Here is a 16,395-nt window from a genome sequence, read left to right on the forward strand (position 1 = left end):
TTTAATTCATTTGAAAGCTTGACTCTTAGTCTTGTCCATCCAAACTGGAAGTCCCAAAAACCAGTTTTATTTGTTGTTATCTATCGTCCACCTGGTCGTTACTGTGAGTTTCTCTGTGAATTTTCAGACCTTTTGTCTGACTTAGTGCTTAGCTCAGATAAGATAATTATAGTGGTTGATTTTAACATCCACACAGATGCTGAGAATGACAGCCTCAACACTGCATTTAATCTATTATTAGACTCAACTGGCTTTGCTCAAAATGTAAATGAGTCCACCCACCACTTTAATCATACATTTACTCTGATGGACTACCCAGCAGTGGGGAATACGTTTCATTACACTAGAAGTCTTTCAGAAAGTGCTGTAACTAGGTTTAAGGATATGATTCCTTCTTTATGTTCTCTAATGCCATATACCAACACAGTGCAGAGTAGCTACCTAAACTCTGTAAGTGAGATAGAGTATCTTGTCAATAGTTTTACATCCTCATTGAAGACAACTTTGGATGCTGTAGCTCCTCTGAAAAAGAGAGCTTTAAATCAGAAGTGCCTGACTCCGTGGTATAACTCACAAACTCGCAGCTTAAAGCAGATAACCCGTAAGTTGGAGAGGAAATGGCGTCTCACTAATTTAGAAGATCTTCACTTAGCCTGGAAAAAGAATCTGTTGCTCTATAAAAAAGCCCTCCGTAAAGCTAGGACATCTTACTACTCATCACTAATTGAAGAAAATAAGAACAACCCCAGGTTTCTTTTCAGCACTGTAGCCAGGCTGACAAAGAGTCAGAGCTCTATTGAGCCGAGTATTCCTTTAACTTTAACTAGTAATGACTTCATGACTTTCTTTGCTAATGAAATTTTAACTATTAGAGAAAAAATTACTCATAACCATCCCAAAGACGTATCGTTATCTTTGGCTGCTTTCAGTGATGCCGGTATTTGGTTAGACTCTTTCTCTCCGATTGTTCTGAGTTATTTTCATTAGTTACTTCCTCCAAACCATCAACATGTCTATTAGACCCCATTCCTACCAGGCTGCTCAAGGAAGCCCTACCATTAATTAATGCTTCAATCTTAAATATGATCAATCTATCTTTATTAGTTGGCTATGTACCACAGGCTTTTAAGGTGGCAGTAATTAAACCATTACTTAAAAAGCCATCACTTGACCCAGCTATCTTAGCTAATTATAGGCCAATCTCCAACCTTCCTTTTCTCTCAAAAATTCTTGAAAGGGTAGTTGTAAAACAGCTAACTGATCATCTTTCTTTCTCTTTCTTTCTTTCTTTCTTCTCTTTTTGTTCTGTATGCACCACTCTGCATTTAATCATTAGTGATTGATCTCTGTTCCCCTCCACAGCATGTCTTTTTCCTGGTTCTCTCCCTCAGCCCCAACCAGTCCCAGCAGAAGACTGCCCCTCCCTGAGCCTGGTTCTGCTGGAGGTTTGGGCCTATATGTCGCATACCAGGTATCATGGATCAGTTTGGATATGTCACAATACTCGAAGAGGTCATGTTGCCTTATGCTGAAGAGGACATGCCCTTGAAATGGGTGTTTCAACAAGACAATGACCCCAAGCACACTAGTAAACAAGCAAAATCTTGGTTCCAAACCAACAAAATTAATGCCTCGCAGATGTGAAGAAATCATGAAAAACTGTGGTTATACAACTAAATACTAGTTTAGTGATTCACAGGATTGCTAAAAAAAGCAGTTTGAACATAATAGTTTTGAGTTTGTAGCGTCAACAACAGATGCTACTATTATTGTGAACACCCCCTTTTCTACTTTTTTTTTTTACTAATAGCCCAATTTCATAGCCTTAAGAGTGTGCATATCATGAATGCTTGGTCTTGTTGGATTTGTGAGAATCTACTGAATCTACTGGTACCTTGTTTCCCATGTAACAATAAGAAATATACTCAAAACCTGGATTAATCTTTTTAGTCACATAGCACTACTATTATTCTGAACACTACTGTATGAACGTCACTGCAGAGATAAGTGAATCTCTAGAATATCCTCACTTTCACCACACATAGATACATGATTCCAGAAAGTCTTTAAAAGAGTGGATCCAGGAAGACAGTCTCAAACTCAGACACTCTTATTCCTCATTTAGCTTCTTAAGTTCTGCAATCAGGGTATCTAATGATTCCACAAACATCACATCACAACATCAACCAACATCATCTGCGAAGTCAAGGCCAGTAAACCTTTCCTCAGTGATAAAGGCAGACTAAGCCACTGGAGTCCACAACCATACCAACACCCAGTTGGAGCCAGAACACTTTAAAGTATGTTACATATGTTACAGAACCAACTGTGTTTCATCAGAATGTAGCAAAACACTTTACGGCTTTTATTTTCCTAATAATGTGTTATTTGACTAATAAAAGAAGCAGATAATCGGACTTAATTCCCTCAGGTCAATACAAATGACTGCATGTGGGGAAATAAAACTTCTTTTTAATCGTCAATGCAATGAGCCTTCAAACTGAAGTAAATTACATGCTGGATTTAACACTGCTTTCAATGTTTTTACTGTCTGAAACAAAAAAATTGAGGAATTTTACATACTGCATATTTTTTTCTGTATTCTGTACATTAAAGTTGTGTTTATTAATGAGAAATGGTCAGTACAGCCGGGCAGTGAGGGTTATTTCCGGGTAAATTTACCTTGCCCCCCCCCCCCCAAGCATTCACCCACACATTTGTTTTTTTTTTGTTTTTTTTAACAGAAGTTAGTTGAATGTCTGCCTTGAAATAAATTATTTTCATGACCACAATACATTGTAAAGAAAGCAAAATGAGGGTTTCATGAGGGTTTTCTCATCCTACCTGTGATGACATCATCAGTGTGAGCTGGTTTTTCTTGAGTTCTGTAAATGTTCTGAGTGACCCACAACATTTTGCATTGGGATTTTTTTTTTTAATTCACCAATTATTTTACCCATGCACTCAATGTTTTTTCTTTTTCCTTTTTAAATTAGTAGTGGTTGCATGACAGCTGAAAGCTTGGTGAGTTATTTGTGATGAGTCAGGCATTTTATTGAAATATGTGGAGGTGTGAGTGTTCCAATTAATGTAATATTGGCTGCACGTTTGTGTATTATTCTAATCTTGTGGTTGTCAAATTGTGCAAAGAGCCATCACAAGGAACACTGATAACTCAAGTGTTCTAAGTGCATTTTAAATTCAAATTAAGATAACTGATGTATGCACACAAAACTACTTACATCATCCTAAATTATGCATTCGTATTTGATTGTGCAACATATGTTATGTGTCGGACGCAGCTCGGAGAACCGACCAGCGTTTGAAGGACCCAGTATGAAATAAGCAGAGCATGGTACAAAGGCTAACTGAATTTAATACATAACAGTGATACAAAAATAACAGAAAGTGCGGTCTGGCGTGGTGCGCTCCCAGCAGCGCTAACGGTCCGGAGCCAGAAGCTGTTCGGACCCAAGGACCCCGCCGACACCCCCCAGGTGGCCGCAACAAACCGAGTCTGTGAAAGAAGGAACCATTATGTGAGTCCACACTCTACACACAGAGAGAACACTTAAAGGTGTACACAAACAGCAAACACTGTATAAATGTTAGTCACAAAATCTAACGTACCTCAGGAAGTGTGCTGACGAGCGTGAGACCTCACCCCCTCCTCTTTCACAGACCGTGCATCAAACCCTGGACGTTCTCTGCATCCACTGATGATGAGATGGCTCCCGAGACGACGATCTCACCCGTCTGGTCACAAGGTCGAGTCTCTGGCAAATACACACTGTATACTCCAGTCTTAAATGCCACCATGTTCCAATCCATCTCAGCTGTGAGTCCTGACGAGCCGCAGGTGATCAGGTTGAGGTCCTGATAACCTCAGCAACACAGCCACTCAGTCCCAAATGCAAGCCACCTGGAAGGAGAAACAAAGGACAGAAACAAAAGGGCAGCCAGGCCCCCCCAGCCATATAACAACATAATCAAGACTCAAGATTTATTTCAGCAAGACAACATTTAATTCAAACAATTTTTTTGGCCGTTTTCAATTTTTTTTTCTTTAATATTTCTAACATTTGCTGAATTTTAGTTCATTTTGCCTGGATGGAGCCCTTAAATCCTATGTAGTCCCTGAGGCCCCCTGGTGCCGGTGCTTATCCCCAAATTGTGTGAGGTGGATGAGAGTCCATGTCTCTCTCTGGATGTGATGCCAGTCCAACTCACGTTACTTCCCCAGCCAAGGCTGGAACCCATTTACAGCGGTGTGGGCAGGGACAATGCAGGTGAAGTGTCTTGTTTAATGACACAGACAGATAGAGTTACCACAAACTGAACTCTGGTCTACATGTTGGTAGACCCACTGAGCTCCCTGGTCTGCCACGAGGAAACGACAACATGACCAAATCTTCATCTTCAAAAAAACAAAACAAAACAAAAAAAAAAACAACCCTGAGAACCACCAGTCAAATGTCACATCTCTTCCTGAATACCTTAGCAGTGAGGCTGAAGCAGCCTTTGGGCTCCACCATCTTCTCCAGGACGTGGCTCTTGATACCAGCAGTGCTGACGTATTCATAGATCACACCGTGCTCCAGGTGGACATTATCCACAGTCAGATTGATGAGTGGAAGATCACTGGAGAGGGAGAGTCTTTGCAGCCTGCAGTCTGCAGAGCACGAAGGATTTAAACACAAAACTGAACTTTTACTGGAAGATCAGCACATTGAACGAGAAGAAAAGGACAAAACAGCCACGTTGCACAAATGAGGTGCAATTAAACTGAATTCTTAAGATGGGTGAAGTCTTAGAACGGTAACTTCAGCTCATGTGCAGGCTTCATTTTCTGCATCCAAAACAAATTACAAACTGTGATTATGGAAAGAAAATGTCTTAAAATACAAACTGAGGCACAAAGTTGTGTCCTCCTGTAAAACCTTTGGTAGCAAATATTTTTAAGCTTGCAAACAGTAATTTGAGATAAAGATACTTCCTCCCTTCAGACACTTTAAAAGCACCATATGAAGTGAAACTAACATTTTCCAAACGCTTTCATTTGAATAAATTCACAGCTTTTAAATTACAGTTGATGTTCAAGTTTAGGGACTGAGGTAGAATCTAGAAGCCTCCTTAATAACATTATTTAATGAACAGTGATGGTTCTTTAATTAACCCTCTCAGTCCAAAGAATTTGAGTGGTGTTTCTTTTAACACCTTTTTAAAAAAATTCACTGCATTTGCAAGTGGTGCACCTCCAAGGAAACAGCACCAGCATGGCTATAAACAGGGACAATACAGAAATGTGTTTTGTGCAGCACAAATCGAGAAAAATTGTAAAGAGATGGAATCTATATATACAACAGTGCCCACTAGTGTTACTTATATTCAGGGGGTTCCACATGCTATACATATATCTCTTGATATATTTATTTCCACACTGCTGTAGCCTGCAGTTCAGCAAACAACTGACTAAATTTTTGATATGTGATTATTAGTCTTAGCCACATCATTCAAAGTTTGCCAGTTGCACAGAGGAGAGCTAAATTGTTACGTTTTTACAGGACCTGGGTTGTACAAACCGCATATTTTTGGCATAATTTATAATGAGACATGTAGAATAAAATAATTTACATTAAATAGCACTATTTTATGTGTGGAATTGGTTTTGGTTGCAGATGGACGCGTTTGACTATGACAGGTTCAAGGACAGATTGAAATTTGAAAACCCAATGATAAGTTTTCTCTTTATAGTTTCTGGTTACTTTTTTCTTAAAGAAAACATGCCTTTCAAACACACGTGTGTGCACAGTAGACACAAGCAGCTTCAATTCATTTCCACATTGTGTTTCACCTGTTCCTTTGGTGTCATTCTCCTCCTCATGGTCTGAGCCGTTCTCCAATGGAAGAACTTCGGCACTTCCTCCTCTATGCACTTCTTCCACATCCTCAAATGCGCGATACACCCACTGACACTAGAGCAGCACACATGACAACACATTATTAACACAGAGTATTCCACATCCATGCACATCAAATTCTGTACCTCCGCCAACGAAGTTGAACGGAGGTCATGTGATCACCTGCCTTTGTTTGTGTGTTGATCAACAGTCTCACAGGCACAGTTCTGAATCTATCGTCATAAAATTTGGACATATGGTTCAGTTGATCCTAGAACAGACTGAGTTCATTTTTCAAGGTCATTGCTCAGGTTTCAAGCTCAAGGTCACGCAAAAAGTGAAATCGCATAATCAGACATACCTTCGGAACTACTCACCATAGAAACTTCCAATTTGGTTCATATTGTTCCTCTTAGGGAGACGCTGTCTGACTGACCTTGGCCTACGACCTTGACTTTCAAAAGTTTGGTTAAGGTCAACCCAAACAATTAATTTTGTATGCAGTCAGAACATTTTAAGGTTAAATATTCTGAGGCATTTCGACGAGTTCTTGTGGACGGGTCTCACCTGACAGAACAGTGGATGCAGAGTTTACTGCCCTGAACACTGCACACATCAATAACACACTGCTAACATATCAGGCTGCTAAATGAGCCGCCAGCAAAGGTTTTAGAAAGAGTCCAAAGTAAATGTTGCTCAGCTGTACCTGAGTATTGGGTTTAAGAAAACATAAAATGGAACAACGTGCTTCAACTAATGATCGACTACCAGGAGCCATGGACAGGACCAGGAGACAGGGGGCCAAAAACACTGAAAAAAACATTAGTTTTTTTTCCCCAAATCACTTTAATACGATCTACAATATAATACAATATATACAATAATACAAATAGTTCCTAACGGCAAGGATAAATAAAAATAGAATATTTTGAATATTTGTTTTTTTTGTTTTTTTTTTACTCTGCTGCATCATTTTCTCTTTTTATCTGAAAAAAATACCACACAAAATTTTTGCCACCCTATAATTTTGGCAACATATACTGTATTTGTTGTTTTATTCCTTCATCACTCCTTCATCACGAAACAAAACTGCAACAATCCAAATGCTGCTATTACAGAAAAAGAAGAAACTAACCATTAATGTGCAAGTTATAAGCAGAGACGTGGCCAAGTGGTTAGTGCACTTGGTTTCAGTGCGAAAAATTCCGGTTCAAACACCACCACTGCCACATTTCTCCATGTAATGTGGAGTTTCATCAGGAAGGGCATCCGGCATAAAACCTGTGCCAAATCAACATGTGACCCTGAGTTAAAAAAACAAGTGAGCAGCCGAAGTGACTTACTTTTGTAATGAGGAAGTTATGAACCTTATTTTCAAATAAAAACAGATGCTTTTGTAGGTGCACTGCCAGTACAGGACAACACACTGACTGATAGCTCAGTAAGAAAATTATTAAAACCTGATTGAATACAATCAGATTTTCTTATAAATTGCAGCACACCTGAAATAATTTGGGTTTGTCATATGTATTCTTAGAAATTAAATCTGGCCACACAGTTTGTTTATTTAATGTTTATGTGTTGATATGAGGCAGCTTTTTCGTTTGGGTTAAATCAGATTAAATATTCCTAAAATTTATGCACAATACTTTTGCTTTTTGATGATTAAATTAAGATGTTTTTGCATCTCTCTTATTATACCATTTGGGGTAAATATGTTATTCTGTGTTATCAGCACAGAATTTAAAAAATGGTCTTCAAGGAGCAATGAAGTGGTTATACTTTAAATACATTTTTATTTGCTTTTATGAAAACCAGTCATGCAGAGTCCAATGTTAGTGCGTAATACATAAAGCAATGGAAGCTCACTCAGGCTCTCCTGGTAGATTAACTCATTTACATTCTCCAATTTGTCTCACATTTTGCTGCATTGTCTGATCAATTACTTCTAAGGCCACTAAGCACATATAATAAATAACATATAATGCAGCTGTCAGTGGGTTTGGAGCTCAAGAAACTAGAGGTGGGTGATACCGGGAATTTTGGTATTGATCTGATACCAAGTAAATACAGGCCCAGTATTGCTGATATCGATACCGATACCAATACTTCTTCATATTTAAGCTTCATAGATCCAAAGGATCCAAAAGACCTAGGATAGAATGTCGCCAAACATTGTACATGGCAACAAAATGCTTTATTATCACAATCAGCATTTTTGTTTAAAAAATATCACTCAACACAAATTAAAACAAAATCTCCTGAGGTAGAGGGCTGACAAACCACAATACAAAGTTGTGCTGCTCTGTGTTGTGTGACAGCGCACCGCTGCTGTTACAGACACAGACTAGACTTTGATGAATCTGTGTGCTTTGATGCAGTGCGTGTGGGATAGAAAAAAGCTTGAGTATCGATCTTTTTACACAAGGATCGTTCAATATCAATACCAGCGTTGGTATCGATATTAGGATCGATCCACCCTCCTCTACCAGAAACAGCTGACATGGAGGCTCACTGGAGACTCTGTGCACACGAGGATGATGTAGCTCATTGAGAAAATCTTTACACCAAAGTAGACTGTGTGCATCGTGTGCAGTGGTGGGCACACTTCCGATAATCCGATAACAGATAATTATCGAAGATAATGTTTTCTTTATCGGATTATCTTTTTAGATAACTTTAAAAACCATTATCGGACCAATTATCTTCCGATTAATCTTTGTCCGATAACTTTTAAACTGATAAATAATAAAAATAAAATAAACAAAGCTGAACAGCAACAAGCATTTTTAAAATTAGTTTAGCACTCACCTGTTAAAAATTTTGTAACAGACACACAGCTATAAGCTTTGCTAAAAGAAGAGAGCTGTTTGTATAAAACGCATCTCAATCCTCTGCAAACAAAAGAGAAACATCCCCCCCCACCAAAAAAAAACATTTCTTTTAACACCATACCAACAGGCTGCCGATATCACCTAAGTCATCCAGAGGCATACGTTTTTAACTTATGGTTCAAATTTTAACCAAGCAAATTTTGGACAAGTTATTTAAAATTACTGTCATGTCTGAAGTTTTATTAAGTGAAAATATCAGATATATGTTTTAGTTTTAAAGTAATGTGCTAATTTTTAAGGTTTTGTGAGCACATCCTGTGACCCGCAATGCATTTTGGGTAGGATGATGTAATCTCAGTACATCACGACAGGACAAATGCATTTCAGACACTCTGTTCAGGCTCCACAGACAACAGCATTAAACTCTAGTGCCTAAAACTCTCTTGAATATATTCTCTGCGTTTATAGATGTTGGTTTTATTTGCGTTTGTTAAATTCCACGCATTTTAAATGTAGCAGACAGGGATTACTGTATCTGGAATTTTGTTTTCAAGGCCTCTACTGCCATCTACTGGTCAGTAGTGTTCACTAAGCGTGTAGGAACCAGTAGATAGCAGTGTTCTATTTATTTTGACCCCGGTTATGGCAGATGATTGTCAAATCAACTTTTGGGCTTTGCAAATGGCTTTTTTTGTGTGCAATGAATGTATACATTATACAAGTTTCACTTTTTTAATGGAATTAAAACCTTATTTCTTTTTCAAATTCTCCCATTTTTTGCATCCAGCCTTATTTCCTTTAGAAATTTCGTTGACAAATAATATCAGTCTATTAGGACGTCAGGTTATGTGTTACACATATACATGTGTGTGTATGTATTTTCCAACTTATTCCCATTGATGAAACTTTTCATTTTTTGCCTGAAAGCTTATTAGATGAGTGTGTTCAGGGCTCCGTATGTTTACAAAATACACACGTGTTACAGACCTTGAAATCCAACAGCAGGGATTGATATTATCCAAAGATTTATGAACATACAAATTAACGTGCTTACACTTTATCATGATTTTCTCTGTTGTGAGATATAAAAGTGTCTTATCGTAGTGTTCGTGTGTATGTGCATTATAACGCAGCGCACGAGCGACGTTACGATATTCTTCAGAACGACAACATACACAACATGCATCCAGCAGCAGACATGTTGCTGTCATAGACAACTGCCTGTAAAGTTTTTTGGCAAGTTATAACTTTCTAAACAGCGTAATTTGTAATGAAAGCCGCTTCATTTGTGCGGCTCTTTCGGCGCCATGTTTGTTTTTGCAGAGACAGCAGTAAGCTCCTCCTACCCCTCCAAACGGAGGGATTTGTAGCCCCCCATCCGCCTCACTCCAAAAAGAGGCACTTTTACCCAGAATCCTTTGCGATCTGTCTGTTACAAAACCTCAGAATTAGTGCATTATTCAACATTAAAAGATATATGTTATATTTTAACTTTGTACAAATGACATAATTTACATTAATGGAGTTATTCTATGGGTATTAATGTTATTTATAATCAAAACCATAAGTCAGCATGACTGTATTTTTCAAGACCTGCGCCTGAGCGGAGCATTGTAATTGATAGAGAGTTGGCTTTATGGCTGCTCTTGGAGTATCTCTGTGTTGGGAGCTCTGTAGTAAACAAGAGCTTCCAGCAAGGGCAGAATGTAGAAAGAAAAGTGTGGTCTCATTGTTGTGCTCTGTTTTTATTTTTATTATTATAAGCTATTAAATTTGTTCTACTACTAGTTGTAGATGTGTCAGAGGTAATATTGGAATTTAACTGTTATCGGTTATCTGTGACTTCCGATACATTTTTGGGTGGTTTATTGTTTTATCTTTATTGAAGATAACTTTTCAGTTATCTGTTATCGAAGTTAATTTTTTGGTTATCTGTGCCCACCACTGATCGTGTGTGTGTGTGTGTGTCCCTCACCAGATGAGGAGGCTCCCGGTGTGTGTGTTGTGCAGTGAAGTGCTCCAGGACCTCTCTGTAATCACTCTGGTTGACGTTGTTGCCATTGACCTTGAGGATCACATGACCGGGTTGGAGACCCGCCCCCGCCGCCTCCCAGCCTATGGTGTACCAACACAGGATCTCAGGTCAAAGATGAGAAGTCACAAAGTGGGACAAATGAAGCTGAACTGTGACTGTACTGTGAGTCGGCAATTTGTTATAGTGAAAGCACAAAAGTGTGGGAATTAGAAACTAAAGGCCCTTTTCACCCAAAGACAAGAACATTCAAAGCAGTCGTGGGTCATAAGTCATCTACATATGCATTTTTTAAAGAGCAACTCAAGTGAGAGGTTGTGCATTAGTACACACTGTACACACTATTTCCATGTTGTTATGAGCCTACACTCTAAATTGGGGGTCACAACCCTGCTCACCTGGAGGTCACCTGGAGCAGGGTCGAACCACTGCCACTTAACTAAGAACTGAAACTCCAGACTTTACCAATCCACTCTGGATGCAGAAGGTACACATAGAAAACATGACCACTCCTACTATCATAGGTCAAAACCGGAAATCTGTCCTTGGCCTGTAACAAAACTTTAATATTAGCAATACAAATTGTGCAGCGGCATTTGTTGTTTTTCTTTTTTATGCCCCGCTCGGCGCTTGTCCCACGAGGCGGGGGCATATAGCATCCGGGTTGTCCATCCGTCTGTCTGTCCGTCTGTCCAGCCGCAATTTGTTCGCCGCAACGTACTTTGCATGGGTTTCGAAGGCCAGTGACCTTGACCTACTTTTGAAGGTCACCAATGGTCACAACTGTCATATCCTTTGCCGCAACGTAGCTCGGCACCTTTTGTTCACAGAAACTTCATATTTGGTGAGTACATGCCTTGGAGGAGTACTTCGCATGGGTTCGAAGGCCAGGGACCTTGACCTACTTTTCAAGGTCACCAATGGTCACAACTCTCATATCCTTTGCCACAACGTAGCTTGGCACCTTTTGCTCACAGAAACTTCATATTTGATGGGTACATGCCTTGGAGGAGTACTTCGCATGGGTTTGAAGGCCGGTGACCTTGACCTACTTTTAATAATTTACAAATAGTTGCATTTGTTCGAAGGCTACCGACTTTTTATGATCACTGTTGGCCACATCCTCTAAATATGTCAAGCTCCAATTTTTCCACCGTGTCTCCCAGTTTACATCAAACACATGAGGGTTCAACCAAATACCTACCCCACACATGTACATACTACTGCACTTTACATGGAAGATAGTACTGCCCGCGGGGCATTTTGTGACGAATGTCTCTAGTTGAAGATAGTGTTTTGACATCACTGTGAACTTTGCAAGGTGAGTGCAATACAGCAACAAGACCTTGAGCTTCAAAGAGCATCCCACTTTATCCAAAGAGTGATTTAAGAAGTGAAGCTTGAGCCTTTCAGCAGACAGAACTGATGGACAAATACCACATGGTACATCGGCACACTCTGGGTCCCTTCACAGCGGTGGTGTTTAAAGTAAGGGGGGTTATTCAGTTCTGTGTCATAAATGTTGTACAGAGTGGATGTCCAACCAGCACCTCCATCGTCTGGCTTCTGACTATCTCGACTAAAAGTAAAAATGCTTCCTCCCAGGGTGCCAGCAGTTACCTAACTGCAAGACAATTTGACAAGTGCAAGGAACTCACACAGGGGAACTAATTAGGAACATAAAAACACAACTGGAAAACTCTGAGTTCATCTAAAAAAGCATCTCCATGTGGTAAGGCACAGTGGGAAAAGACATGAAAAGAACAGACTGAGGGACAACAAGAAGATGGCAAAGCAGCGACATACCACAGCTGTAAAAAAAGAAAAGTGAAACCAGAACATTGCACTCATCAGTTGCTGTGTTTTGTCTGCATTCTGGAGAGCTGCTGTCCACACCTCTCCATCAAACAGCCCTACGTCTCTCATCATGCTTTTTCCACAGTGTCTAAACCGGACAAACGTCTGGTTTGTTAGAATCGAATGGCGCGCTGGCCTGTTGCAGCTCGAGTCGCAGATCGCTGATGTGATTTCCGTCTGTTAGGGTTTGAACTCTGCCCGGACTGGCTCGCTGACAGGTGGCCAGAAAAGACTCAGTAAAAGCAGAAAGTAACAGGTGTTTAAAGGATATAGTTACCTCATCTTTTCCTCTAAATTCACCAAAGAAACGGTGGATTTGTCATTGTGACATCGTAAACACTTTCTGATGCAGTATGGTTAAGGTCAGATTCTCCCAAATCTGAGTACAGAGCTTCAGTTTATCAGTGGATAAAAACGTCTCATTTGCATTTGAATTGAAATTCATCACATCATTGATTCAGCGGATTACCAGAAGACCTCATAATGTTAAAGGAGCTTTTCACTCGAGAAAGACCACCTGCTCCTACCCTCGTATCCACCACTAACATGTCTTTGAGCAAGGCCATTTTATCCCCATCTGCTCTGGTGGAGCTGCTCAATCAGACTGTGGTTATACTGGGCACCGTCCAGGTGAGATTGCGCATTAATGGGAGAAAATGCGAACACTACACTCAGTTTAACTAATCAAAATAAATAAAGATGGAAGAACTGAAGGGGGACAGTTTAACATTTAAATACCGTGAAACAAACGAGTGGTAAGTCTCCAGATACAGTGCCAAACATTTATCGCTGCTATTGCTGTGTGGACAAGACCACTATAATGAAAATCAAAACATATTAGGGCAGCCCTTAGAAGAGTGCAAACCTCTGCCAAGACCCAAAAACCAGAAATATTCAGTTTACTCAAAGCTGAGGCAAACTCTAATGGTGTATGCTGTAGGCGGGGCTAAACCCTACAAGCAGGTGTCATGAAAAGGGGTCTATGAGCTTTTGAGCAAGCGGTAACCTCCGGTGCTGAAAAATGAAACCAATGTGGAAGTGTCAAACCTTGCAGTTCTTAGCTCCAAAAGTGAGTCAGTCTTCAATGTTAGTGAGTCAGTGTTCAACTTAACATTAGAAACAAACACATTTTACAGCTTGGTACACACACACACACACACATGCATACATACACACACACACACACACACACATACACACACACACACACACACACACACACAGGGTGGGCCAATGAAATGAAAACTTATTTGAGAATTTTACTTACAGACTTGGAACAGAAGCATGAAAGTAACATTTGATACCAAAGGTTTCCCACTTTGTCTCTTGTTTTACGCACAGTTCAATAACACTATGTAACACGATTTTTGTTTCTGGCTTCTAAGTGTTATATTTCAACTGCTTATGTCTAAAGTCTATGGAAAAATGACTACGTTCAGCACAAACTTTGATTTAACTTTTTTAACGTTCTAGAAAGTTCTAAAAGTTTCTTGAAATTTCTAGATAATTCTGGAAACTTCTACAAAATTCTGGACAGTTCTAGCAGTTAAAGAATATTCTAGAAGACTACTCAGTAGTAGTGAAGGCGAATCAAGAATATTCTTGAAAACAGACAAATTTCAAAATATCAATGTCCTGATCACAGAAGCAAAGTTTCTGTGGAATAACAGCTATTTTCTATTTATTTAAGGCATAACAGGTTAGGAAAACACACTGTGTACCCAGGAACAAAACAAAAATAAAAATTTGTTATATAGTGTAATTGATGACATGTTCAATTCACGCTCCTCTTCTTTGGATTACAGCTGCAATATGCATATTGAAGTTTGTGATGACATTGCCACACATCTCAAGAGGGATTCTCTTAATTTCTTTTTCATTTTCAGGAACTGATATTTCTGAAAATGAAAAATAAATCTTTGTTATTTTGGAAATTGTACAAATTAAAAAAAGTGGCAACATTTTATTGACATATATATATATATACACGAGGTCTGTTAGAAAAGTATTGGACCTTTGGCTGGGAAAAAAAAACTGGCATACCTGGAGCGTTGGAAACCTAATCACCCTCAAAGTAGTCTCCTTGGGACTCCACACACTTCTCCCAGTGGTGCCACCACTGTTGGAAGCATTCCGATAAAGCCTCTTTTGAAATGGAGTTCAGCTCCGCTGTTGTTGCAGCCATAATGTCCTCTCTTGTCTCAAATCTCATTCCTTTCTTGAGTTTGGGGAACAGCCAGAAGTCGCAAGGGGCCATATCAGGAGAGTAAGGAGCCTGTTGAACCACTGGAGTCTGGTTTTTCATCAAAAAAGTCTGAATTAAGTGCGAGGAATGTGCTGGAGCATTGTCGTGATGGATGCGCCAATTTCCTGTGGCCCACAACTCCGGTCTCTTGCGCCACACAGCATTATGTAGTCGACGGAGGACATCCCTGTAGTACTCCTTGGTGACTGTTTGACCCTGTGGTGCGTACTCGTGGTGTACCACACCGCAGGAGTCAAAGAAAACAGTCAGCATCACCTTGACGTTGCTGCGCACTTGGTGAGCCTTCTTTGGTCTTGGTGACATGGAATGCTTCCACTGTGACGACTGGAATTTGGTTTCCGGGTCGTACCCATACACCCAGGACTAATCACCAGTGATTATGGTGTCCATGAAGTCGGATTCACTCTTTGTGAAGTCCAGCATGTCCTGTGAGACTTCAACACGGAGGCGCTTTTGTTCCATCATCAGCAACTTCGGCACAAATTTCACCGCCACTCTTTTCATAGCCAAATCTTCTGTCACAGTGGAATGTACAGAAAAAGTGCTGATGTCCACCTCTTCCGCAATTTCTCGGATAGTCACACGACGGTCTCACATCACCACAGTGTTCACTTTGGAAATGATCTCGTCATTTCAGCATGTTGATGGCCGACCGGAGCGTGGCTCGCTCTCCACCGTTGTGTGGCCGTCTTTAAACCGGTTGTACTGCTCCTTAATCCGTGTGATGCTCATTGCATCATCTCCGAAAGCCGTCTGAATCTTCCGAATGGTTTCCACCTGGCTGTCGCCCAGTTTCTGGCAAAATTTGATGCAGTAGCACTGCTCCAGTTGTTCCGCCATTTTCCTTGTAATAAAAATCTGCCCAGCACGCTCCACACGTCCTCACACAAAGGCTGCTTACCAGGAACTGACGCAATCGACAGGCGGGAAAAAATTCATGCATGCGCACGAAGGTTCAAGGTTGGCTCACGCAAGCGCATGTGATTCAAATCCATCAGGCTTTTGCAAAAAATAAAAAGGTCCGATACTTTTCTAATAGACCTCGTATATACTCTATATACTTTTTCCATTCATGACAGCTGTAGAGGGAGGAGTACATTTTTATATGTCATTGCCTTAAATTATTTTAAGCCATGAAGTTATGAATAATCAGGGGTGTGGATACTTTGAGCAACAGTTATTTGCTTCGCTAGCAGTGTCTGCCAGCTGCTCAACCACGTTTGTCCAAACATCTGCGGTAACATGGTGCACTGTACCGGCAATTATACTCGCAGACCATTTAATAAGACGGTGTTCTGGTATTTACCCCCCAAGTTAAATTTTGATATTATTTAATTTGCAAGGTACCACTGTTTATTAATTAGCATTTATCAATACAGCAGATTGGTGACGTTAACTAAACTGACAGTGTCGCAGTTACTGAGGAAGTATAACACCTGCACCCAACCCATCTATTATGAAAACCACTGGCCACTTTGAAAAAAAAAATACATTTGCCAAACCTGA

General features: G+C 40.0%; 1 protein-coding gene across 7 annotated transcripts in view; it reads right to left on the reverse strand.

The window, feature by feature from the left end:
* The window catches only part of prex1 (phosphatidylinositol-3,4,5-trisphosphate-dependent Rac exchange factor 1), a 275,267-nt gene that overhangs the window by 70,302 nt on the left and 188,570 nt on the right, over window positions 1-16,395 (reverse strand). For all 7 annotated transcript variants that reach the window (XM_034173311.1, XM_034173310.1, XM_034173315.1 and 4 more), the window contains exons 20-22: window positions 10,710-10,849; window positions 5,855-5,975; window positions 4,497-4,672 (exon numbers count right to left, since the gene is read on the reverse strand). In XM_034173311.1, coding sequence (XP_034029202.1) covers window positions 4,497-4,672; window positions 5,855-5,975; window positions 10,710-10,849 — 437 coding nt within the window. The remainder of the gene's footprint in view (window positions 1-4,496; window positions 4,673-5,854; window positions 5,976-10,709; window positions 10,850-16,395) is intronic.

Source organism: Thalassophryne amazonica, chromosome 6, assembly GCF_902500255.1.
Source record: "Thalassophryne amazonica chromosome 6, fThaAma1.1, whole genome shotgun sequence".
NCBI lineage: Eukaryota > Metazoa > Chordata > Actinopteri > Batrachoidiformes > Batrachoididae > Thalassophryne > Thalassophryne amazonica.